Consider the following 27,953-nt stretch of genomic DNA (forward strand, 5'->3'; position numbering starts at 1 on the left):
GAGTAATATGATTACGGCTAAACTATTTTGATACGTTGGTTATCATTTATTGAAAAAATGAATGTATTTAAATAAATAAACATTATAAAAGTTCAATGAATTGTTTAAATATTTAAAAATGAATATATTTCTCGTACTATGTCTAATTTTTGTTTTGATATATTCTTGTGTATCATGGTAAGTAGATGATAACTTTCTGTTTGTTTTCCTGTTAAATAATATGCCGCACTAATTGGTAGTTTTAGTAACCAGAAAGTTAGTATTAGAGTGTGTTAACATAAGAATTGTAAAAGGTGTGTGGTTTTTTAACTGCATAGTGTGAACAAAAACTACTTAAATTTTCTTATTTATTCAAATTAATAATACTACTAATATCAATGGTCGCCATAGCAGGTCTCTCTATAGTTATTGTTATAAATCCCATTAAACTGTGTTTGAAAATAAGGTTTAGAGTTCATAAACTTCATTTTCAAAAAGTATAGTTTAGGACTTTAGCACTTTTTCCCTTCGACTGACAATGTGGATAATAAATATAATATTAAATGCATTTATATATTTCTTATTTCAGGTTACTACCAGCTGTATTAGCATGGCTTTTCAAAAGAAAGTATCACATAAAACTGAAGATTGGAAGGATAGCTGTGCCAAAATTAATATTGCGAGATGTTAGCTTATCAAAAGATGGATACTCAATTGTAAGTATTGGGATTAAAGTATGCTTAATAAGCTGACAAAGTTATGCTTAAATCTCATTGATGAAGCAGTTAATTATTTGTAAAGGCTGTTTGTTTTTTCTGTGATTATATGGAATAAAAATTAATAGTCTACACATGAAATCTACAAAATGTTAGCATGTCATTTTTTTAACACTTTCTTATCTTATATTCATTACTGAAACATTTGGAAAATTTGAAACATTTTTTGTTTTGTATATCTAAATCCAAAAAAATCCAGTTAGAGAGCATTATATCAGAAACAAGATCTATGATTATTATTAGACTAATTAGAATTCTTTAAAAAAATGTATACAGAAAAATATCTGTTAATGTTACACTGATCAAATTAGACTATGACTTTGAGTTTAGATTATTCCACTAGCCTGTTCCATCCATGGCATTTTAGAAAATTAGCAGGCAAATTTTATCTACATAAGCCAGTTATCCTTAGTTTGTTTTTTTTTTATTGCCAAGTACGATGCGATGAATTATAAACACAAATGACATCTTTTAAGATCTGGTATCTCCTTTGATTTGTACCCACTGTGTTATGTTAAGATCCACATTACATTCGCTATGTTTTATGATTTTGGCCTTTTTATAAACTTGTTCTAATACAATTTTTTTTCCAGCACATAGAGGAAGTGTCTTTTAAGAGTAGCTTTTTCAACTCAGAGATAAATAAATTAGTTTCTGTAGTAATCAAGTCGGTAGAAGTAAATAATTATGCAGAAGAAAAGAGAAGTGCAGTGGTTGAGACTATCTTAAAGCCTCTCCTATCAAAGCAGAATTCAAGCTCCAGGTCTGACGGACTTGATGATGAAGCAAGTGGTTACAGTACCCTGGAAAGAGACCTCAGTGGTCTTGGACAGCAGAAGTTACTAGATTTTAGAAATAAAAAGCTGCCTCCTAGCCTTATTATGTTTGCTCAGGTATATATTATAGGTGTTTTTTCTTTCCATAGTTAATAGTCCTTGAAAACAATTTAATCATCATTAGTAGTTATTCTACGAAATTTGGTTAGTTTTTTTTATCAACATACTTACAAGGTACTATAGTCACAATATTTATAAAATTTCAGTTTATGGGAGTCCACATCTATAATGCAATAGTGACAATTAATAGTAATGTAGATAATGCATGGAGTGTGCACGCATCTGTATCAGAAGTACACGCAGATGGTGCGGCCGGCGGGCCTGCGCGTGCGCTGGTATTTTCAGCTAACATTGTAAATGCTAGAGTGATGATATTGAAAACCAGTAAAAGCTTAGCCGAGGCATCGTGTAGTGTGCTAATTGAAGGCACCGTGAAAGCAGAAGGACCATTAAATGTTGAAGTAAGATAATATCAAAACATTTGATTAAATCTGTAGTTTAAATAGTTTACTATATCAAAGCAAATATTACCTTATATTTTAATGAATAAAGTTTAATTTTCATTACAGAAAATTCATACAGTTGTTACGAATACAACAGTAATGCTTCAAGATGAATTATATGTTTTTCTTCAAAATCGCAAGAAAAGAAAACATTCAAGGTTACCACATTTCATGGAAGATCATTATGATACTCTTTTACCGAGACTCTCGCCAGCTATTCCAAAGGTAATATTGCAAATAAATTTTTATATTGTCTTATCTATATAAACGAAAGAAAATACGAAACATTCTTTGGTTTACAGATATTTAGTCTCAAAATTGATGCAACTAAAATAGGCTGTATTGACAACATAACGAAGACACATTTTGAGACAACATTGCAAGGCTTACAAGTAAGATAATTGTTAAATTATTAAAACATTTTTCTCACTTTTCATCACAGAGATATATTTGTTTGACTCAAATCATTAATATATTTCCATCCGAAAATTTATCAGGTTAATTCTAGATTCAGTTCTGCCTCGGTGGTAGTGAGTGCGTCCGTAGCGCAGGTGGTGGGCCTGCCGCAGGTGTACGTGGCGGTCCAAATGGACCAGTTGCGGGTGCAGGCCCGGGCCGATACCTTAGTCTTTATCAACAAGCTCAAATTAGACGCTAAGGTAAGATTAGATTTTTAACTCGGGGTATTTTGCACGGGGAGAGTCGAGATGGCCCAGTGGTTAGAACGCGTGCATCTTAACCGATGATTACGGGTTCAAACCCAGACAAGCACCGCTGATTCATGTGCTTAATTTGTCTTTATAATTCATCTCGTGCTCAGCGGTGAAGGAAAACATCGTGAGGAAACCTGCATGTGACAAATTTCATAGAAATTCTGCCACATGTGTATTCCACCAACCTGCATTGGAACAGCGTGGTGGAATATGTTCCAAACCTTCTCCTCAAAAGGTAGAGGAGGCCTTTAGCCCAGCAGTGGGAATTTACAGGCTGTTGTTGTTTGTTTGTTGTTATTTTGCACTGTGATAGCAGTGATTACTTTATTTTGGCGTTTCATATTCACAGCTGGAGAAGGGTGTCCTCAACCTGTACCTCATCATCAGCACGCTAAACCTCACCTACAACCATAGCAATGCGTTCGAATGGTACAGTGCGTGGCAGCGACTGAAGAAATCGAAACCGTTAAAAATATCCGAATCCCCCACAAAACGTAAGTAGCAATTATTTATTTATTTATTAGATCACCAACAAAGTACACACTAAAAAAAAAGAAGTTAAAAAAAAAGCTAATTAAAGACTATTTACATAATAACAATAAATTAAAATAAAGATAACATAAGTAAACTATCTAAACTAAACAATTTTGAGTATTTACAATTAATAATTTATTTTTAAATTTTTTTATGTTACCGAAAATATCTAAATCTTTGTCTCCGTTTATTGAGTTATAGGCTCTCATAATATCAAAACATTTAATATCGAGATAATATTGTGTCATTGTGTCAGTAAATACTGACGTCATGTCTCGGCTGCCGGCAGCGTGGGACGCGCAGTCGTGGTGGGCGCGCGTGGCCAGCAGCTGCGCCGTGCAGGGCTGCGCCGAGCTGCGCGGGGTGGCGCTGCGGGCGCTGCGCTCGTCCGCGCCCGCGCACGCCGACAGCGCGCTGGCGGCCGGCTGCAGCGGCTTGAAGGTCAAGTTGGACCAGCTGCTGGATACACGAGGTATTGCCTATTTCATACAAGTTTCTTTAAGATGTTCTTCTTTCTAATGATGTGTCTAAATAATATAATATTAACATTTGATCGGTATTAATAACGACAAAAAAAGTATTGTAACAATGCTTAATGAACGCTAATTACTGTCAATAACAGCATTGTAAATGTGTTTATTTGAAAAGAGCAACTATGCGAGTTTCTTGCCGTTTCTTCTCGCTAGAAGCTGCTTTCCCAAAACGGTGGTAGTATTTGATTATTGACGATTCAAAAACGCTTCATTGTGAAGTTTACTTGAATAAAATTGATTTGATTTTTGAAAAATTTAAACAAGTTTAAATGCGTGTTATAGAGGAGCCTTACAAGTGGGTGGTGGCGCAGTTGGTGGTGGGGTCGCGCCACTGGAGCGCGGAGCTGCTGGTGGACGGCGGGTGGGCGGGGTCGGGGGGCGAGCCCCCCCCTCGGCGCCAGCACACGTGGCGCTCGGCGCTGCTCGCCGTGGCGCTCGTCAAGTGGGGCACGCACGGCCCCAGGGACTCCAAGGTATCTGTGACTTGTCTAAATTAAATTATATATATATATATATATATATATATATATATATATATATATATATATATATAGAGAAACTAAACTGATCTATAAAATTGTTTTTTTTTTTTTTTCTAGATTGAAGCCATGATGGACTGTCTTCGGCTCGAATGGAGTTCCGAAATTGCTGACTCGTTGATATCGTTTGTGGATTGTCTAAACGACTACCGAACTACCTCGACGCCAAAATCACCTCAACCCGTAGTTCCCGATTCCTCTTGTAATATAGCGGTCAATGTGGCCTTATCTCATATCAATTTGTTCCTAATTATCGATGAAAAAATGTGCTTAATGACGAGAATCGATGCTGTGACTTTGGAGAAAACTACCGCGAAGGCGGGGGCGCTCGTGTCCGGGTTGAAGATGGTCGAAATGGTGCCTTATCAAGGTTAATAATTTTTATTTATAAAGCCTTTTTATTGTTATATAGGTACTAGGTAGCCCAATTATGTAGCAGAGCTGGTGGTTAGTAGTAACTACTGTCCATAAATACTGGCAATGTAAGACACAATATAAAAAATAATAAAAGAACTACCTATGTGTCCCGCAGTTTTTAAGGTATGAGAAGATTTTTATTTACTTCTCAATTGCAACATCACCTATTGAGTCCAATGTGAGCCCTCCAGGGACCCACGAAATGTACTCAAAAATTGACGATTTTAGTTCCATACACAATTAGAAAATAGCGTTCAAACATTTATATAAATTAAATAGCAGGGTGTTCAATATGCGCTATTGTTATTATGTTTTAAATGATTGCAGGGAATGTGGTGTGTCAGCGGTCAGATGAAATACCGACGGCATTTTTCCACGTGCGCCTCGCCAGGATAGAGCGAGTGCCCTCCAGAGAGAGGCACTCCGTTTTGCTGGATTTTCAATTCATAGAAAACGTTGACTTCGAATGGAGCGCAAATTTGCACCTTAAGATTCTCACCTTCGTGAGAGCGGTCAGAAAATTCAGGGATGAGCTGAGACTGAAGAGGGAAAGTGACAGCGATGTATCGAAATCGAAACAGAAGAGCAGTAGAGCGATAGATTGGAGAGTCTCGTTCAAGAGTCAAACTAATTTTGGAATAATTTTATCACAGAGTAATCATATGCTCTTTGCAACTGGTCAGTATTATTTGTTTGCATATCATTATTTGATAAACATATCACATGTTTAGAGATCAAAACGCAATATTGACATATTTCTGTTAATTTGCCCTCTAAGTCTGTGTCTGAAACCATTAAATATATATTCATAATTTAGGAAAAAGTCACTTACTTTTTTACATGGTGATTCGAAGGTAATCTTACAAGTTCTTATATGTATATGGATGAAAGAGACATAGTATATCCACGACTAATGTAGCTTTATACAAATGAATTATCAAGTGGAATTTATCATATTCAAAAAGGCTCTTACAGGGTCTTGAATTGCCATATAAAAAACACAATATAAAAAAGTAGTATTAGTAAGATTAGTTTAGAAGATTACCTCCTACCCACAAACATATAAATTTTACTTTTTTATTATATTATAAAAAAATATGTCATTCGTGACTGGTTTGACTCAAAAACGACCCATTCAGTACTTTTACCTACTTGTACCTAATCTATTTAAAATTTGTCAATTCAAGTTCAAAATTGTTTGTTTACCTTTTTTCCTTTGATTGTGAAAGGACATAAATATGTATATTACTTATTATAGATGACATGACGATTGCATACGACCATGAAAAAGGTTTGTCGATATTATGGAGCCAGTTGAAGATGATCTTGAATGGTGATGAGATAATCACAGTTGAAGGTTACTCCATGGAGAGAGCCGCTGATGATCCCGAAATAAGGGTTGAGAGGAAGGCGAATGAGGGATTTGTTCTTATGTGGAATAAGGTTTGGTAAGTCTGACGGTGTGCATGAACTCATTCGTTAAATATTTAAAAAAAAAATTGACATTGTTTTTTTTCTGTGAAATTTGTTCTCAATTTAAATTCAATAAATTGTAAACTGTCTCTTTTCCAATAAGTTATTTGACAATGCGAAAAATAAATTGTGAATTATTGTAATCAGTGTATATTATGAGTTTAAAAATGGTTATTTACTAACGAAACTTGAAAATAATTTATTTATTTATTTATTTAGTGTTTTAGTAGTTTTCAAACGTTTGCCACGTGACACAAAACGCTCCTGATTGGCCGGGCTTATGATGAAGTCACTTTCTTGTAAACCTTGCTTTTCTACTATATGTACCACAGATTGAAATAGAGCAAAGTGACGTCACCGACCCCATTGCAGCGCCATATTGTCCAACTAGCGTTTTCGCGCGTTATTTAAATATTGAATTTTTAATATGATATTTTTCGGCAAATATATACTAGAATTAAAAAAATCAAATTTTACTGGGTTCCTTAGCCTCTACTAAATAATATAAAATGGATTTTAAAAACCAGTCAAATAGCCTATTGTTACTTTATTTCAGGGCTGTCAACGTAGGTTTAGTCCGAGTTATATTTCCATACAAACATCGTTTCGCGGAAGCAGTGCAAGGCGAATTCGTGTCGCTTTTCAAATGGATCAAATTGATACATGGAATTAAGAAGAAGCCCTTCACAGAGGACAGTCCCTTGCCAAGCGATTTACATATAAAGGTATATCAGAAACACTCATATATACAAGATAAACAAATTATATATATTTTTCTAATATTTGTAAATAGCAGTTTGGATTGCAAATACTCCTGATACTTCCACGAGTGTTACAAATTCGGATGTTCTCAAAATTTGTAAATTATACGAATAGAAGTTGTTTGGGCCAAAAACGAGCTTGCAGGGAACTTTATTTGTGATCGAAGTTTTTAGGGTTTTGATTTCATATATAAAAGAGGATAGTTTGAAAATAAAAGTGCTTCTTGTGATATTTTATTGATAATTTTGGTACTGGAAGATTTTTCTTAGTGGGACTTTGGGCAAGCTTGGCTGAATAGGTATCACATATTTCACTTCGAAATGGCATTACTTAATATCAATGTAAGGTGTGGGTAATATTTTTTTGCCGTGCTAATTTATACGACTGGTTGTGACCACTTGCCTTTAAATGCCCCAAGCTATAATTTTGGTTTATATTATCATATTTGTTCATAATTTCAATTAAGTGTCGCTCCAAAGTCGAGCAGTGTGAGACATTGTAGCACTTATGTTAGTTGTAGTATATAATTGTTTTTATTACATAATCATACAAAAGAAATAACTGAGTTGTTGCGTTTAATATTTTTCAGATCGACGAGATAATAATTGAAATGAGCGACGATCCCTTTGAAGTCAGGCTAAGAGATAATTATGAACTACTGGAGGACGAATACAAGGAGAGCCAGAAACGAAGAACGATGCTTGACGCCAAGGTAGGTGTGAGAGTGGAAGCAACGAAGGTTTCTGATCTCACAAAATAGGTTTGTGACGTCGAGAGTTTTAAAGGAGACGGTGTGATATTAGCAAGATACATGATATATTAGTTCACATGATTGACGGTTGAATTAACTTAAATGGTCATGTTGAAATTGGTCATTATTGTCGGATTGTAGTCCTAAGGTGCGCGGTATATGGGTACTAATAAAGAAGCCGTAAGCGGGCAGTCAGCTCCTCGATCCGTCCCCAGGTGCAGGAGCTGTGCAAGCCGCACCTGTTCCTGCCGGCCGGCAAGGTGGAGGAGCTGTACGCGGCGCTGCGCCACAAGGACGCGCAGATCTACGTGCAGCGCACGCGCGCCGCGCCGCCGCCGCGCACGCGCCTCGTGGCCTGCGTCGTCAGCGCGCTGTCGCTGCTGGCGCTGGCCGACCGCAGCGTGCACGGCGCGCGCCGCGCCTCCGCGCGCCTGCGACACCTCGACCCCGACTCGTGAGTGCCGCCCCGCGCCGCCCCGCCCGCTACACCCCCCCGCCCTGACCCCGCGCACGCCCCGCAGGCCGTGGCCCGAGGACGGCATCGAGTTCACGACGCTGTGGTGCCGCGCCGTGAGCGTGAGCTGCGCGCTGTGGCAGCTCCGCCTGCGCGACTTCCCGCAGCCGCTGCTCAGCCTCAGCGAGTTGAAGCTCTGGGGGACCCTGATGGCAGCGGAGGAGCAGCCGCCGCCTAGGGGTACTATTTTATTCTATTAAAATGAACACTATAAACTTGATGTCGTGTGCTTCGGTTGTTAAAGAAAACTACCGACTCAAAGATAGAACTTACTAAATTTGTAGCTTGCAGATAAAAAAGGCAAAAGTAGTAACATTTATTAAATGATAGTTATTGAATTGTATAGTCTTTTCAGTTCGGTATTAAATGTTGTAAAATCATTTAAAAAAAGAAATAACTTTAAACACCAAATCATAAATTTTCAGCGGTTAGAACGGTTGTTATTGACCAGGGCGAACCTTGGGGTAAGTTCGAATTGGAGCGAAGCATGATGCCTCTGAAGTGGTACTACGACCTCTGCTGCGAAATGACGGAATACAGCTATGCCTTCGGACCGTGTTGGGAACCTGTCATAGCACACTGTAATCTTGGTAAGTAAACTTTTTTGCTTATTATAAGTCTCTGTGGCAAATGGTATGAATAAAATTGAAATCCTCTTTTCATTTTTACTTGGTATAACTTTTTCCCTCAGCATTTGATCAAGTATCTCGACCTTCACTGGACCCCTCAGCCCCCCTGGCGTGGTGGGATAAGGTACGACTGCTGTTTCACGGACGACTGACGGTCAATTGCACCAAGTTCACGTGTCTACTGCACGTGTCTCTGGATCCCTACAATACGACCGAGGAGATGGAAGTGACGTGGAGCGATCTGGTTCTGGACTGGACTAACGGTAGGGGCCTAGCTTCAGTGACGAGAGTCTGGGAGGTGAATGGATCGTTGTATCGACGTTTCCTCCAGGCAAGCTCGGCTTCCTGGGAGAGCTGAAGGTGTTCGTGCGCACGGCCAGCAAGTACGACGACTGCCGCGTGCTGCGCGTGCCGGCGCTGCGGCTCGCCGTCAAGCTGGGCTGGCAGTGCGTGGGCGACCCGCGCGACCACCACGCCGTGGCGCCCTGCGCGCCCACGCGCCTGCCGGAGTACTCCAGCAACCAGGAGCACGACTCGTACCGAGCCTTCCGCTCGCAGGGTCTCGACCTGCACCTGAGTATGGACACCAAACCTATCGAGGGCGACGGACCCGTGCTTCTGCTGTACGGAAGTACGCTGAGGTTTGTGGCGGGGGAGGGGATGGGTATACTGAGAATGATCACTCCGGTGGGACGTTTTTCTACGGAAGTAACTCCATGTTGAAAATGAACTCAGATGGTTCGAGAGCCTCAAGCTGATCCTGTCGGGCACGACGCGGCCCACGCGGCGCGGGCGCGTGTTCAACAACCTGCGGCCGCGCAAGCCGCAGCTGTCGCGCCACTATCGGAACGTCAGCGTGTCCCTCACCCTCCACAACCTGCAGGTGAGGGTCGGTGGGCGCGCCCGCCGGCGCGGTGTGTGTGGTGAGGCTCACGTGTCGCGTGTGTGCAGGTGTTCTACTGGTCGTCGTCGTCCATGCAGCGCGGCATCGAGATGCGCGGCGCGCGCGTGACGTGCGGCGCGCGGCACCGCCTGGCGCTGGTGGCCAACTCGGACGCGCTGCTGCGGCGCGCGCGCGCCGTGTGGGCCACGCTCTACATGAACTGCGACCTCAACGACGCCGAGATCTGGCTCAAGACGCCCGCGCAGCCCGCGCCGCCGCCCCACGCGCCGCACCACGCGCACCCGGCCCAGCCCGACGCCGACGACGAGGTCGGCTGCCTGTCCTTGCCTGTCCTCCATCGCAGGAGACGTGTTACACATGTGTCCGATATGTTGCATTCGTTTGATGCAGAACTCGTCGATGCTGAACCCGCCGGCCATGGAGAAGTGCTACTGCCTGTCGGTGCGTCGGGTGTCGTACGGCCGCGAGGCGGGCGGGGCGGGCTCCACGCCGGCGCCGACGCATCGGCTGGCCGTGCACGACCTGCGCGGGGCCTGGACTAAACTCAACCGCGACCTCGCTTTTGCCCTCATAGATACTTACATCAAAACGCAGGTAATGGAACGCAGATGTCATATGACTTTGAACGTGCGAAGTTTTTCTTATTACTGTACTGTAGGCAAAACAATAAATGATATATTTATTTTGCCATGAAATTAAAATTAATTAAGATATATTTCCTTTTGTTTTTTTAGCAACTCAAAAAGAATCTTTCAACCAAAGCACTAAAAGAGGAAGAGAAACCTACGACTTCACCAAAGAATCAACGAGAATCTGACGTAGTTTCTCCACCACCAGCTCCAACGCAAGTGAGTTTGGCGCCAACCTAATAAAATATTGATTTATTATCATTCTGTTTATACTTATAAGGTCGTTGTTTTACTACACTAATTTGATGTTATCGGTTCGCAGGGCGCGGGCGGCGGCGCCAACATGCTGGCGGCGCTGGTGGCGGAGGCGGGCGAGGCGGGCGGCGAGGCGCCCGTGGTGTTCAGCGACGAGCTGGCGGGCGCGGAGGCCGACGCGCCGCCCGCGCACCCCTCGCACCTGCACCTCAAGCACGTGCTCGACGACGACAACTCGCACACCGCCTGCCTCAGTATGTTGCCCTGCTACCGCGCTGAGCGTTCAAGTCTAGCAGCGTGTACACCTTCATTTATGTACTCCATATTTATCAACTAGTCGATTTAAAATTACATGCAGTGTGACCAACGAATAGTATCGCTTCGTCCCTAATAATAAGGAATAATTATAAAAAAAAAAAAAAACTAAAAATTTCTTAAAGTGAAAGAAAATAAAGAATTTTTAAAGTGATTAATTAGGCTTTTTTGGAAAAGAGTTGCCTTGCCTATAGAAGCATGGGAATCCTTAGCTTTGAGGGACGAAGCGATAGTATTCGTTGATCACACTGCATGTAATTTTAAGCCGACTAGTTCATAAATATGGAGTACATAAATTATGGTGATACGAAATAATTATATTAAAAATTTAAAAAAAAAACCCGACCAAACAAAGCAAATTCAATGAGCCCAAACTCGATGGGGTGTGATTAAAAGGCAGTCAGTCAAGGTTACGTTTCCTGTCTTCGACTTCTAACAGCAGACCAGCTCAGTAGTTCCAGAAGAATGTGGGATCTAACATTTGAAACAGTAATGTGTTTCAAATGTCAGATCCCACATACGCTTGCAAGCAAACTGATCGTGTTACATTCCTATCATGCTAACCTAACAAACGACCTGATGACCTTGAAGACCAGAATCGATTCCCACCAAATATAGATAAGAACACTTACGACTGATATACTTTTCAAACAAAAAAAAACCGCATTAAAAACTGGTCATTCGTTTGGGATGCCATAGACAGACATATACACATTTACACAGACACCTTAAACTTAAACCCTGTCGTTTTTGCGTCGGGGCTTAAAAAAAACGACTTGTCATTCCTGACGAACTTGTGCACGCCTATAGACTTGGTGAGGTTGTTTAAAGTACGACAGTGATCAAGTGTGTGCGCGCGCAGTCGAGCTGGTGAACTCGCAAGTGGTGCTGAAGGGCTGCGAGACGCGCGGCTACGTGATCCTGTGCGCGGCGCGCGCGGAGGTGCGGCAGCGCGTGCGGCGCGCGCCCGCCGCCGCCGCGTGGTCGGGCGCGCTGTCCGCCATGCAGTACTACGCCACCGTCAGCGCCGCCGACCGCGACCAGCTCGACGGTCAGAGCGCGCTTGACATTTATTTTCGATTTCGACGATCGACGACCTCCGTGGTCGAGTGGTGCGTGCACCGGTTTTCAAGGGTACGCCACTCCAAGGTCCCGGGTTCGATTCCCGGCCGAGTCGATATAGATTGTCATTAGTTTTCTATGTTGTCTTGGGTCTGGGTGTTTGTTGTACCTTCGTTACTTCTGATTTTCCATAACACAAGTGCTTTAGCTACTTACATTGGGATCAGAGTAATGTATGTGATGTTGTCTCATATTTATTATTTATTATTATTTGGACTTTTTAAGATATTCAAAATATTGTCATAAAAAATTTCCACTGGATAAAATTGTATCTTTTGGCTATTTTTCATTCTGCCATATCTTACTTAACATATGAATGTTGTCTTAAAATTTTCGCGATTATTACACATTTTCGAATTTTCGATTCGAATCGCGTATATTAATTATTTTTGACACCCCCACATTTCGAGCATATTACAGCGTTCGTGGTCACGGGTAGACTTTTTAACATTTTTTTAACATATGAAATTTATTTGTAACGTTTTTGAAAAATTTCCTGAATAAATCAAAATCGAGGATGTCATATTCGAAGTAAGCTTTTAAATTTTCTAGAGAATATTCAGTGGGTGTCTGTCGAGGAGATTGAGGAGCGCTGGCAGGGCGCCGAGATCAGCACGCTGCCGGACGTGCCGCGCCTCGTGGGCAGCGGACACTCCGCCGGCGGGGTCATTGGCCGCACCGTGGGGCCCTCGGCGGACGCAGGGCTCGCTCAGGTGAGTACTATCACTGTGATGATATACCCATGTTCCTCGAAAGCCACAACATGCCGATGGTCCTGCGACTGACTTCAGTTTGATTGCCTTGGATTGCAGTCATTTGAAATAATATAGTGTGTATGTGATTAGCGTGCTCACGTGTGTATGTGTTTAGCGTTCTCGCATGCTCTCGATTGTATAGCATTAGTGTAATACTAGAAATTTATAAAATTAAACGTTTGCTTATTATCAATTAAATCAAATGAATTTTCATTATTCAAAATAGTAGCGTCAAAACTTCAATCAATATTATTATTAATTGTCATATTAAGTTTTACCACTGGTTCCGAAAAGTCCGGTACTAGAAGAAAAGTACTGACCTGAGAAGAACCGGTCAAAAACTAACCAGTCTGAGGTTATATATGACTTAATTTTTTATTGTTTACATGTGTACGATTATAACAACGGATTAGTCGTTATATTATAACAACGGAATAGTCTAATATTGTATAGTACGACACAACTTAGATGTCGCATCGGCAAAATTCGTTAAGCCGATCACATCCGAATTGAGTACGCCATCTCAAATTATCTATATTTATTTCTCATACGAATATGATCTTTGCACAAACGTAATAACTTGTAATATCATAGAACCTAATATATTCGTCAATTTGACGCGTCGATTTACATGCACTTGCTTTCTCTGACGCGTGAATCTATAGCGACGAATAGCGTCGAATGGCGCGATAGGGAGCTGTTTCTATTGGTTGTGTAAATCGGCAGTAATCGGTTTTATTTTCATTCCATTGCATTTTCCGATGCTACATCTAATTTGTGTCGTACTATACTTATTTCATGACTTCAGCTGCAACGCATAGTGTCGCGCTGCGCGTGCGAGTTCCACTACGTGTCGCACGAGGAGAGCGAGGAGGGCGGCGGCGGCGCGGCGGGCTACGGCGCGCCCGAGCCCTACGACTCCTTCACGCTCATGCACCACGACCTCGACGTCTGCACCAACTCCATGCAGGTGCGCTAGATGCATCCACATTTCTAATCTTCCGGCGTTCTGCTAATATATTATACAAAATATATATATATACAGGGTTATTTGTAAAACATTAACAACCTCGCAGGGCTAGATTGAGAACATCATAAACAACAACTTTTGTTTTATGACTTTTCATAACTCATTAATTTTTACTTTCATACAAAATTAAAAATATTAAAATTGATTTCTCTAATGTTAAAAACTCTATACGGCAATGAAAAAAAAAACAGTTAAAATAGTCTGATTTTAGCTCCACCCACAAAATGGGCGGAGTTAACACGCTTGACTTGACGTAATTAACGCTTTGATGCGCCGTCGCAGTCTTACGCTTTGATGTGCCCGCGCAACGTGCTCTTATTGCTAATTTCAGTTTACAGTCCGTTGATTTCAGTTAATAAGTTCACTATGCCATATTCCAATATCGAATATACTGAAATGGTTCGCATTTTAGCGAAATGCGATGACAACGTTTCAGAAGCATGTCGTCAATATGCGATTAAATTTCCAAATGTGCCTACTCCAAGCCGCGTGACAATGCTAGCTGCCACACAGCGATTACGCGATTACGGCCAATTCCGTTCTCCTTTAAGAGATAGTGGTCGTCCGCCAAGGCGCACAGTTCAAGAGGAAGAAGAAATCATGGAGTTCTTCGAAGCCAATCCAGCAGCGAGCACCAACGACGCAGCCCGGCGGTTTAATGTATCGCAATACTTCGCATGGAGTGTTGTACACAATGAAGGGAAATATCCCTTTCACCTTCTTCGCGTCCAAGAATTAAACGAACCCGATAAACCCGCGCGAGTTGCGTTTTGTAACTGGGTGCTAAACGAGAGGCCAACTATTTTATGGACTGACGAAGCAACATTTGGCAGAGTCGGTTTGTTCAATTCTCGCAATGAGCATTTGTGGTGCCATGAAAATCCACACAAAACTAGACCACATCATTTTCAACACCGATTTAGCGTCAATGTGTGGGCAGGAATTGTAAATTCAACTTTACTAGGCCCTGTCTTTTTGGAGCGACTCAATGGAGAAACATACCTACGTTTCCTCACTGAAACACTACCAGATTTAGAGGAAGATATACCCCTCGCTGATTTACGTGTTATGTATTATCAACATGACGGAGCGCCAGCGCATAATGCTCGCGAAGTCCGGAATTTTTTAAATAACAATTTTCCTGGTCGTTGGATTGGGCGCGGCGGACCTCGTGCCTGGCCCGCTAGGTCGCCGGATATCACGCCATTAGATTTTTATTTATGGGGACACGTCAAAACATTGGTGTATAGTGGACGTGAAATCACAAGCCGTGAAATGTTAGTGGAGAAAATCACTTGGGCTTTCGACCAGGTTAAGTCAAACTCACAAGTGCTATCGAGAGTGAATGAACAATTAATTTTTAGGTGTGGATTATGTGTAGGTTGTGAAGGTGACTACATAGAACAATATGTGCGGAATACACACAGACATCCCCGGGATTTAACCCTTAGAGGTACAATAGAATAAAATTTAATTTAAAATAAGCATCATTGTATAGGTTCACCAATACATTAACATAATTTCATTGTATGTTTCACATTCCTAAGCAAATATAAAAGCAAGCAAGTCAGTAACAATTAAGCGTTCAAACAGACAAGTCATTCTCATTACCTAAACGCGATACTCACAAACTAGCTGGTCTCCATAAAACTATCAATTCTAAATGGTGTGTGGTTCCAAACCCATACTATCATTTTATTATGTTTTTGTTTTATTTTTAATTTGTTAAAACAAAATCAATGAGCTAAAACTTAAGTTTGTCTTTTAACTTGAGAAGAATCTTTATACCCAGATCCTAATTCCATCGTGAAATCAGTTTAACAGAGTTAAGATCATATTTTTTAAGTTAATTGTATAATTCATATTTGCATTTTTTTTTGTAAATGAGGCAGTCAGAATAATAAAAATATTGCCCTTAGGTTTTTTTGTATAAAGTTTGTTCATAATAAATTGTAAAAAAAAACAATTGAATGTAAAATTTAACAAGAATGTAATAATATTAAGCATAAAAATTAAAGCTTATTAAATTAAGGTCTGTTTTTTGTTTAAAAAAAAATTATTTCAGTTCTTAATTTATTATACAAAAATATTATTATAACAAATTAGATGAAGAAAGGAATAAAAGATATTGAGTCATATTAATACAGTTACTAAATACCATAGGGACATACAATACCAAGATTAATAAAAAACAAGGCCTTTTGTGTATAATAAAATAATTTTATTATTCTTATGATTGATGTTCAATTGAGATTTTCCTCTGAAAATTTGCAGGAAGGTTTGATAGTTTCCTGGTCTAGCTCGCTTGAGGTACCCAATCCCAGCTGGTCTGATCAGCTCTTTGCCAGCATGGTTGATATACAACTTTTGATAAGTTGTCTACCTGTAGAGATTATGAGACTTATTAAAGAACAGAAGTTTACTGGATAGAAAATACAATCCATTCTGAAATATGTATTGTGGAATTCATAAAACAAACATTTCATCAGAGGCGTTGGATTGAATTCTAATTGCAATATTAGCAATACCAAAAAGTTACATATGCAAAATAAAAATAGTTTTATTTAAATGAGGACTTTACTTTCACATTTTAAATCTAAGCAAATACATCTGCTGCTATTCAATTCCAAACTAAAAGAAAATAAAAATAGTTAAATTACATGCTTAATAATTTAGTTAATTTTTTTGTCTTATCAATTCAAAAATAACATTATTAATTTATGCTTCCTCTAAGAATTTAATTTTACTTTGTATTAGTAATGTAAACTTATTTTACTAAAAGAAAGGAATACCAATAACAACCATAGGAAATAACAATAAAGAAAGCTGTTGAGCACAAAGATGAGCTTTCTCTTCAATATTTTTGTCAAGAGAATAGAAATTGTATGACATTTATAAAATTTTAAATAGATTGGTTTATTTAAAATTGTTTAAGGGAGATCAACAAGGTCTTGTACACATCTGTACAGAGGTGCAAAGTAACAGACAACATTTAATCTTGTATCACAAAATACGCAAAATTTTACATAGGTAACTTAGGTATAAAGAATGAATTAAATTTTCCACACTTTAATATTAAAAAATATCCCAACAAAAGATTACATTAAAAAATGTAAAACATAGCAGAGAAATAAACATACTTACTATTTAATTTCCTTTTAATTGTCTTATGGTGGAAAGAACTAAACTTTCAATTTGCAATGGTCAGTAGCAATGTCGCAAAATAGTAGTCCAACTAAAAGTAAGTTGCAAAAACTGTTAAATCTAAAACTAATGATTCATAAAACAAACTCGTAAAACAAGACCGAAAAGTTGCAAAAAAATTGTAAACAAATACATAAATGTCACATTGCAGGGTTTAATTTTAATTTATCTTGATTGGATATAGGCAATGATACTAGACCATACAGCCTTGTCTTTACAGTAAGATTCTGATAGATGGATAGAAAAGATACCTACTATTTTGAAACTGAAAAATAATTTGTTTTGATAAAACTTATTTGTTTTTATTCTATTGTTGAATGTAAATTAATAACACTGACTCCTTTCTTCCCAAAAAAAAAATTTTAAAATGCACTTCTAATTCTTGGTTCTGGTAGCCGGAATTTCAAGTTGATGGCCTGTTTTTAATGTTTAATAGATTCGTGTGTCATATTACTTTATAGAAATAGTTAAATGTTGAATACATTAGTCATACACGTAAATTACGTACCTAGGCATCTAAACATGCCGTGTGCCTAAACAAAACGATTTAACCTTTTATCATTTTAATACGGTCAGTTTTATGCTTTGATAAGTAGGAGTATGAAGGCGTTGTGGTTTACCTATGTACCTACATAATGAGTCACGATTAATATTATTACGGCTTTTGATGGATAGGCCGGCCAGATCAAATGTTGACAAGTTTTTAATTTATTGTGATTATCGGATTTTAGTTATTGTTCGATTAAATAACTCATTAGTTTACCTTGAATAAGATAAATTAAAGTAAAGTAATAGTAGTACAAGCAGTTTTACTAAAAAAAAGATTAGGTATTGATAATAATCATATTGTCTTTTGTTCATAAATAATTAAATAGGTACCTTATTTTAACTTAGATTGTTAAAATTGAGAAATATTTATTTTCTTGTTCGTAATTAACTTTCATTTAGCTTTATAGCTTTTTTTAAACGACTTAAAATTGCGGTTTTTAATTTGTCGGGACTTTTTTATGTAGGTAGGTATGTTACGGAATCTCAAAGACGGTTTGACCGATTATGAAAATTCTTTTTTATTTCAAAGTATACTTAACAGTCGGTCTCATTATCAGGAGTCGAGGATCCTATTATCAGATAGGATCCGGGAGATTAGGTACATAGTTTAAGAAAAGGTATAAAATAATAATTAACTTTACTACGTTATACGAATACCAAATAACTAAATAATCTTTTGCAAATTAATTAGTCAAGTGTTTAAATTGGAACATGAGACTGAACATCACTTTTTGCTCGGCACTTCAGAGTAAAAATTTCCGGGAATCCTAATTCCGGACGTAAACATAAAATACAAACATTCACACTATGATAAACATTCGTCATCGTAGCCACGAGAGGAACAAAATCTGTTACATCCTGCAAACATTTGCGCGTCGCTGTGTCAGTTAAACTGATAATACGAAGACGTATAGCGAAGCGTGTGGGCGGCGCGAAACCCTTCTACGCGCTTTCCGAAAACCGCTGGCCAATAGCGAGCCAGTCACGTGATTACGTTGAGGGTTTTTACTATTATTATTAAATATGAATGACGCAACACGGAAGGATATTGAAATGTTAGAGAGTGCAACAAAAACTTGGAAATGTTTTTTTGGAAAAAATATTTAGTTTTGTTCAAGGTCATAAAACAAAAGTTGTTATTTATGATGTTCTTAATCTAGCCCTGCGAGGTTGTTAATGTTTTACAAATAACCCTGTATATATATATATATATATATATTAAAATCGATAAAGAATAATGAGAATGTTGTTAATAAGATTTTTTAAGGAATAAGACAGTTCCAATTTTAATGGAACCTTAAAATTTAATATAAGTTGTATTTAACAAAAGATCATCTATTAATGTTGTCATAAATTTTTGCGATTATTACACATTGAAATAAAACTAGTTATAACGGATTTGAATCGCATATATTAATTATTTTCGACATCCCGACGTTTCGAGCACTTTACAGCGTGACCTACCTATCCGTGACCACTAACGCTGTAAAGTGCTCGAAACGTCGGGATGTCAAACAAAATTAATATACGCGATTAAAATCCGTTATAACTAGTTTAATTTAAAAGATCATCTATTGATTTGAATGCTTGAATAAATTGCTTAATAATTTAACATAAGTGGTCACAATGAAGACGAATGAGTTAAGTGGATCGTAATGTTGTCTTAAATTTTCGCGATTATTACACATTTAAATAAAACGAATTATAACGGATGAATCGCGTATATTAATTATTTTTAAGTTGTTGTTAATAATATTTCCTTTGTTCTTCAAATAGACAAATGTCATCTTAGTCTACCCGTGACCACGAACACTGCAAAGTGCTCGAAACGTCGGGATGCTTAAAAATAATTAATATACGCGATTCATCCGTTATAATTCAACAACAACAACAACAACAGCCTGTAAATTCCCACTGCAGGGCTAAAGGCCTCTTCTCCCTTAGAGGAGAAGGTTTGGAACATATTCCACCACGCTGTTCCAATGCGGGTTGGTGGAATACACATGTGGCAGAATTTCTATGAAATTTGTCACATGCAGGTTTCCTCACGATGTTTTCCTTCACCGCTGAGCACGAGATGAATTATAAAGACAAATTAAGCACATGAATCAGCGGTGCTCGCCTGGGTTTGAACCTGCAATCATCGGTTAAGATGCACGCGTTCTAACCACTGGGCCATCTCGACTCGTTATAATTCGTTTTATTTAAATTAACGTGTATCGGTTTGTCAGTACGCGATGCTGCTGGACGTGGTGAACAATGTGGTGTTGCACGTGGAGCCGGAGCGGCGTCGCACGCTGGAGCGGCGCGCGCGCATGCGCTTCCAGCTGCAGCTGCACCGCGACACCGACCCGCGACACCTCATACACAAGCTGCAGACGCAGGTCACACTCTCCCTACTACTCGAATAGGCTATTTGACAATGCGAAACATAAAGTGACAATTATTGTAATCAGTATTTATTATGAGTTTTAAGATGGTTGTTTATAAAAGAAAGTTGAAAATAATACTTGATTTATTCAAAAATCGACAAATGAAAATGCTAAAACATTTTTTAACGTTTGTCACGTGACACAAAACTCTCATGATTGGCCGGGCTTATGATGAAGTCACTTGCTTGTTAACCTTGCTTGCCTACTATATGAACCACAGATTAAAATACAGGCCAGTGACGTCACCGACCCCATTGCACCGCCGTATTGTCCAAGTAGTGTTTTCGCGCGCTATTTAAATATGGAATTTTTAATATGATATTCGTGGCAAGTATGTACTAGAAATAAAAAAATCAACTTTTACTGGGTCTGGATTTTAAAAACCAGTCAAATAGCCTATTGATTCAAACCTGTTTTAAGAAATAGAAGCATCCTTGATAATATTCTCTAAATTTTATATAAATCGTAAGGAAACGAGATTGAAAGTCATTTTATAAGTTTTTATTAAGGACTTCATGTAAAATAGTTTTCATTCAAAACAAATCAATTTTATTCAAATACATTCCAAAATGAAGCGTTTCTGAATCGTCAATATTAAAAGACTACTACCGTTTCAAAAACAGCCTCCAGAAAAAAACGGAACAAACTTTCGTAGTTGCTCTTTCAAAAACAGCTTTAAAACGTTTTTTTTTTACAATAATTAGTATTCTGTACAAACATTATACATATTATAGAAAATATATTCTGCAATTTCTTAAACAAATTCACAGTGATGTTCTAAAATTGTAGGGTTTGGGTTGTTTATAAAAATTTAATAGCTCTTTTTTTCCAAAATTAATACTATTTCTATATCTGCTGCATTGTATTAAAATTTACATTCATTAATCATCAAATAAAAATGGTATACTAAAAAAAAAGTGAACTCCACGGCGGGGAATCGAACCCCGGTCTCCCGCGTGACAGGCGGGGATACTTACCACTATACTACCGAGGATGTGATTGTAAGTGCGAAATAGTAGAGTGTATTTGAATTGCTATACAGTCTCTAGATACATTTAGCACTACACTTGAAACATTATTGCTATCTTATTTAGCGATTATGATATCAATTGAGTCAAATACATAAGTGTCACCTGCTGTGATACTGTTTATTTTATCAAATACATTGTTATCATTTATTTAGTAAATCATAATTTAGCTCTATATTGATTATTTGTTGGAAAAGAGTTTTTTGCGACAGAATCTACATTTCGAACCGGTAGTAGCTTTAGGTTTAAAATTTTTTTTTTAAATGAATATTCAAAAGTGCTTGAAAAGCCAACTAAATACAAAGTTTATTTTGAGTTAATTTATTTGATTTTGGCAAGGCCTATTTTTTGTTCAGTATCGACTTTATATACTGTATTCCGCATTAATGTGTTCGTCTTTTGGAGTTCGCCTTGAAAAAAGTTAATCTGTTTCCAATATTAAAATTAAAATATTTTAAAGATACATTATATGATTGAAGACTTCAAATAAACGAAAACATGAAATAATTAACAATACAATTATTTAATATATGTAGTTTATAATATTTATATTTTCCAGTTTTCGTTACAACCCTTATATTCCGTTTTTCAAACCAGATTCCCAATGTTCATGTTCTAAATTCAGAAACATTGTTTTATTTTTATTTATAAAAATGACAAATTACATTACATTTCGGCTACCAAATACAGCAAATATTTTATTTAAAATAATTTATAGCCTTATATCATATAAGTTATAATAATATTATGTTGTAATAATTATATAATGACTGTATTAATCGATGTTTTAATGTTTGTAGGTTCGAGAGTCGCTGGCGCGGTTGCGGCGGCTGGAGAAAGAATACTACCTCAAGAATCGGTCCATCAACGGGAACGACCCCGTCGCTCTCGCCGAACTCAAAGCTCTCGACGATCAGGTATTCAATGTTGAGATTGGCTTGTTGTAGTATTGTATGTTATAACAGTATATTTTTTCTTTTTGATTTACCTTTGTGGATCGACACAATAGGCTATTTGACAATGCGAAAAATACATTGTGAATTATTGTATATTATGAGTTTAAAAATGGTTATTTACTGACGAAAGTTGAAAATAATACTTAATTTATTCAAAAATCCATAAATAAAAATGCAATTTTTCAAACGTTTGTCACGTGACACAAAACGCTCCTTATTGGCCGGGCAATGATGAAGTCACTTTCTTGTAAACTTTGCTTTTTTACTATATGTATCACAGATTAAAATACAGGAAAGTGACGTCACCGACCCCATTGCAGCGCCATATTGTCCAAGTAGCGTTTTTGCATTTATTTAAATATGGAATTTTTAATATGATATTTTTCTTTTTTTTTTTATTATATATATATATATATAATAAAAAATATTATAATAAATATATATATATATATATTTTATTTTTTTAAAATAATAACTATTATGAAATATTTATGAATTATAGATTATAGCGGATAAACACCTCTCGTGTTTTGAGCGGTAAGAAAATTAAAATAGAATGATAACGACCTCGTTACATAAAGCTAAAAACTGTATAATGTAATGGGAGCTATTATTATGTTTCTGCTGGTATCCGAGGCTAGCGTGTTGTCTCACTATCTCTGGGCGCAGGTGAACGAGTGCAAGGAGTCGGCGTGGTCGCTGGGCTCGGAGCTGGACGCCATGGTGCTGGCGTGGCGCGAGGCGCGGCGCTCGGCCGCCGCCCCCGCGCCGCGCGCGCCGCACGCGCGCCCGCACCGCTACAACGAGATCTGCTTCAAGTCGGCGCGCTGGCGGCTCACGGACGCCGACGGGCAGCTGGGCATCGCCGACCTGCTGCTGACCAACTTCCTGTACACGAAGACGTCGCGCTCGGACGACTCGGTGGAGCACCAGCTGGAGGTGGGCTACGTGCGCGTGACCAACCTGCTGCCCAACGAGCCGTTCCCCGAGGTGCTGGCGCCGGCGGCGGCGAGCGGGCGCGCGCCCGTGGCGCGGCGCGCGGCGCTGCGCGTGTTCTGCCGCGACCGCCCGCCCGTGGGCGGCATCTCCGTCAAGGAGCACTTCGAGGTCAACATCGTGCCCATCCGCATCGGTCAGTGTCTCCTCCGCGTCAAGCGAGATGCCAGGTTATATAGGGTCATCCGTTGGGGACATCGATTTTAAACATTTACAACATTAAAAGGGACCAGGAAAAAGTAAAAATTAAAACGAAATCGATTAGAATAATAAAGTTTATACATCGTCGTCAATCATTGTTCATAATCGTCAAGCTTGAGATACTCATGATTTAATTCTCAAAATTTAAAAAGATTATTAAGACTAAATTAATAAATAAATCATATTATTAATTAAAAGAATACTTTTTAGAAAGAAACGCCTGAATTTAAGCTCGGGTTCCATCATAGGACACTAATCACTGTAAATTGTACATTTACAACAGCATTGTAAATCTGTTTATTTAAAAAGAGCAACTGTGCGAGTTTCTTGCCGCTTCTTCTCGCTAGAAGCTGCTTTCCGAAACGGTGGTAGTATTTAATTGTTGACGATTCAAAAACGCTTCATTGTGAAGTTTACTTGAATAAAATTGATTTGATTTGATTTTTTTTAGCATATGTTGCACATAAAAATAAACAGCTTTAACATAAGAATGTTAAAATTATTAACCATTACTATGTTTTTATAAAAATGGTAATAAAATAAATCCAATATCTAAATAATGCCAGGTCTGACCAAGAAATTTTTCAACACAATGCTCAAATTCTGCTTCCCTGAGCGAGACCCGGATGCTATAGAGGAGGGCGAGGAGGAGGGCGACGGTACCCTTCGAGCTGGATCCAGTTCTTCCAAGAAAGTTAAAAAGAAGGGCAAAGATTCAAACTCTAACTTCTACGTCAAGAGAGACAAGAAGGATAAGGACGACGTGGAAAAGATGAAGGTGAGATAAATATAGAATAATAATTCAACACTTCAATTCAATTGGGCCACCAAACAGTAAGTGGTCACCACCGCTGATAGACAATGGCACTGTCAGCATTATTAACCATTCCTTATCGCCAATGTGTCACCAACAAGATGTTCCTTGTGGCTGTAGTTACACTTAAAATTATAACACAATATTGAGTAATGCTGTTTAGCCTTAGTATATTTGATAAGTGGGTACTTACATTAAATCATAAAAAAATATAAAAAATTCAATAAGCACATCCAAACTTTACCTATAGTTTTAGAGCTTGATTCGTTTTTAACCCATATTTACCAGTAATGACCAAATATTTTTCGTCATACAATTTATAAAAAAAAAAAACTTTTTTTATTCAGGAACGAGCTGAGAAGAATAAGCTGTTTATCTACATCAAGATCCCAGAGGTGCCGGTGCGCGTCTCGTACAAAGGCAGCAAGGAGAAGAACCTGGAGGACGTCCGAGATCTGCCGCTGGTGCTGCCCACGCTGGAGTACCACAACGTTACCTGGACCTGGCTCGACCTGCTTCTGGCTACCAAGAGTGACACCAGAAGGTATTACTATGCTATTACGGGATTTCGATTGATTATTATTACTGGCTGTTTAGTTGAAGGACGTTACGTCATTTTGATTTTAAACATTGTTTTATATATATATTTTTTATTGTCCAATAAAAATCGCAAGAGAGTGCTTTCTTTATTTCAATTGTAGGAGGATAAAAGATAAGCAAGATTAGATATTCCATACGTTTTTTCAATAGGTCTGCTATATTATGCATTTCAAATACTTGTTGATAAAAAATATATAATACTTTAATTTCTCTTAAAAAATTGCCAACATTAAAAATCCTTTTTACAAAATCCGTAATGAAAACCAAACTTGTTTCTTTATCTTAAATTTTCTTTTTTTAATTGCTTATAAGCACAATATATTAATTTAGAATAAACCTTGCGCATTTCGATTTTCGATTCAGACCTCCCGATAGTCTCGAGGTACCGTTGACAAAAAACATATTTTAATATCTGTGTCCGATACCGCCAGTCTGGAGGTACCGTTGGCAAAAAACATATTTTAATATCTGTGTCCGGCGTGGCAGGGTGATCGTGTCGCAGGCGATCCGGCAGAAGCTGCAGCTGCACCGCCGCGCCGCCGCCGCGCCCGAGCCGCACGAGGAGGACAAGGCGCGCCTGCTGCTGGGCGACCGCACCGTAGCTATGCCATACTATACTATAATATACTATACTTACTTGGTGGTACTATGCATACTATGCATACTTGGTGGTAGGGCTTTGTGCAAGCCCGTCTGGGTAGGTACCACCCACTCATCAGTTGTTCTACCGCCAAACAACAGAATTCAGTATTGTTGTGTTCCGGTCTGAAGGGTGAGTGAGCCAGTGTAACTACAGGCACAAGGGACATAACATCTTAGTTCCCAAGGTTGGTGGCACATTGACGATGTAAGGAATAGTTAATAATTCTTACAGCGTTAATGTCTATAGGCGATGGTGACCACTTACCACCAGGTGGCCCATATGCTCGTCCGCCAACCTATACCATAAAAAAAAACTATACGATACTATACGCAACCCCCGCCCATTAAACATTTATATTCTCCTGCTGATTTAAAAGCTATTCTCTTAAGGAGAAAGCTTGGAGCTTATTATGTCACCAACTAGCGATGTGAGGACAGATGACTGATCTCGTGCAGTTTCCTCACAATGTGATGAAAATGACATAAATTTAATTAAGGATACGAAAACTCATTGATGCTTGTTTAGTCGCTTTGTGAAAAGTCACATACACGTGTTACATACCTATATTATGCTTTCAAATTTTTTTTAATTACACATTTTAAGTTCGTTTTAAATTGCATACCTTTTTCTTCTTTTTTTCCTGTTTGAAATATATTTAATGCCTCATACTACTTACTAAGTTTGTAGTGTCATTATTATATATAGTATAAGTAACTTACTTTATTCAAGTAAGCTTTTACAATAACATGAAATTATTTTTCCTTATTACATTAAATATAAAATTACGATCTCATATTATATACCATATATACATAGGTTAGATTTCAGCGGCAAATGTATAATCAAACTTAAATTTATTGTTTTTACTTTGCAGGTCGCTGAAAATAAACCGCAGAAGAAAAGCACACCGAGCGTGTTCAAGTTTTCGAAATCGTAGCGTAAGGTTAAAAAAACTGTCGATCAAACGAAACTGAACCATGATGAGACGTAATAGAATATATTTTCGAATGCAGTTTTTTTATATTGTTTAAGTATACGAAACGTTGTAATATTTTGATATAATCAACGAACATTTATTTGACATAAGTATTCCTTTAATATTACATTACGTTACATATTAAAGACGTTTAAAATGAAAAAGACAATTTTTAATAAATTTAAAATGATTTTTTTAAAGACAAGTTTGATTATTAAATATAGCAACACTAAAAGAAAATGTGTTTAAGTATAAAATTGTCTGTTAAAAGTAATGAATAAATTTATTTATATTTAACGGAGTGATAAAAGCTTAGAATTTAAATTGAACGAAAATAAAAAAAAATCATTCCAAACTATTTATAATAAGTAAATGAAATAAATAGAGGCTGTTAAGGAGTGTTTATAAAAAATAATGTAACGACATGTTGATTGTTATAGTCTGTTAAAAATATTTCTATACTTATGCTGTGCATAATGTACTAAGACAAACCGAAAAGGCTAAAATACTTGCTATCCTGTTTAAACCCATACATCGAAAAGAGATAGCGATAGTCTTTACTGTCTAATTAGATTAATTTGAAGGTTGTCATCAAAATCAGCACTAATATTGGGGTTACCTGTTTAACTTTTATTACAAAATTGATAGTTCGATAGTAAATAATTAAATCGGCTAATAAATAAATGATTAATTAACAAACTCAAATCTCTTAATGATTTAGTAATGAACAACTGAAAAGTAATCTCAATAACATGTTTTTATTTATTAATAATTTTATGTTATTATAATCATGTAAGTAATAAATTATTTTTAATGAACTTTGAAATAAAATGATTTGTGGACGCTTATTTTTGTAAGTGTTTAAGAACAGATTAAAAGGTAAGTAGCATTGTTTAAAAACTTGGTTAAATTATGAAAAAATCATGTATATCCTATAATATCATCTTGGAATAAAACCTCCTTTTTAAAATACATGGCACTGTATTGTTTTTTTTTAAGGAAATGATGGCAAAGATTTAAATTACAATATATAAAATTGTAATGTAGTTTTGTTAGTAATGCAGTATTCTTAATAGTATTTATGTATATGAAATATTTTATACGCGGCATGTTATTGTACCAATAAATATTATTTGTACTAAATGTTTATTTTCGTTTTTATTTATTAAACCATTAATTTTAATGATTGATCATGATAAGCCAGTGTAACTATAGGCACAAGGGACATAACATCTTAGTTCCCAAGTTTGGTGGCACACTGACGATGTAAGAAGAAATACTTGGTAGAAAAAGAATAAGTAATATTTCTTACAGCGTCATTGTCAATGAGTGATGGTGACCACTTACCATCAGGTGGCCCATATGATCTTCAGCCAACCTATACCATACAAAAAAAAAGAAATATTTTAGTGTTCCAAATTTAAACATTTAATCTGTGCACAATATTATCATATTAAGTCCAAATAAAAAACTACCCAACGGATTTCTTTATTGTTTTCATTAATGGGCGGAATGTTTTATGAGAAAGGTTTAGGTGTTTAAGTTGTGAGAAATATGCTTGTTGAAATAATCGAAAAAAATATGC

The 27,953-nt window shown here is 37.7% G+C and overlaps 1 protein-coding gene and 1 non-coding gene across 2 annotated transcripts; one reads left to right on the forward strand and one right to left on the reverse strand.

Annotated features, from left to right (window-relative positions):
* On the forward strand, window positions 1-27,515 carry LOC124533893 (protein KIAA0100). Its single transcript, XM_047109456.1, has 35 exons — window positions 1-177; window positions 569-695; window positions 1,349-1,648; window positions 1,798-2,052; window positions 2,161-2,319; window positions 2,397-2,486; window positions 2,592-2,753; window positions 3,157-3,301; window positions 3,631-3,813; window positions 4,157-4,347; window positions 4,474-4,783; window positions 5,158-5,508; window positions 6,089-6,278; window positions 6,860-7,028; window positions 7,655-7,777; window positions 8,032-8,270; window positions 8,338-8,510; window positions 8,756-8,920; window positions 9,022-9,222; window positions 9,291-9,600; window positions 9,695-9,842; window positions 9,911-10,171; window positions 10,254-10,457; window positions 10,598-10,711; window positions 10,815-11,001; window positions 11,925-12,113; window positions 12,737-12,897; window positions 13,748-13,909; window positions 19,954-20,106; window positions 21,983-22,099; window positions 22,808-23,270; window positions 23,902-24,113; window positions 24,497-24,693; window positions 25,236-25,347; window positions 26,267-27,515. Exons 1-35 carry the CDS (start codon window positions 119-121, stop codon window positions 26,327-26,329), a joined length of 6,645 nt encoding a protein of 2,214 aa, XP_046965412.1. The 5' UTR covers window positions 1-118; the 3' UTR covers window positions 26,330-27,515.
* Trnad-guc lies at window positions 21,077-21,148 on the reverse strand. Its single transcript has one exon. It is a non-coding gene; the product is annotated as a tRNA-Asp (tRNA).
* Window positions 27,516-27,953: the final 438 nt, after the last annotated feature.

This window comes from Vanessa cardui, chromosome 11 (genome assembly GCF_905220365.1).
Source record: "Vanessa cardui chromosome 11, ilVanCard2.1, whole genome shotgun sequence".
Classification (NCBI taxonomy): Eukaryota; Metazoa; Arthropoda; class Insecta; order Lepidoptera; family Nymphalidae; genus Vanessa; species Vanessa cardui.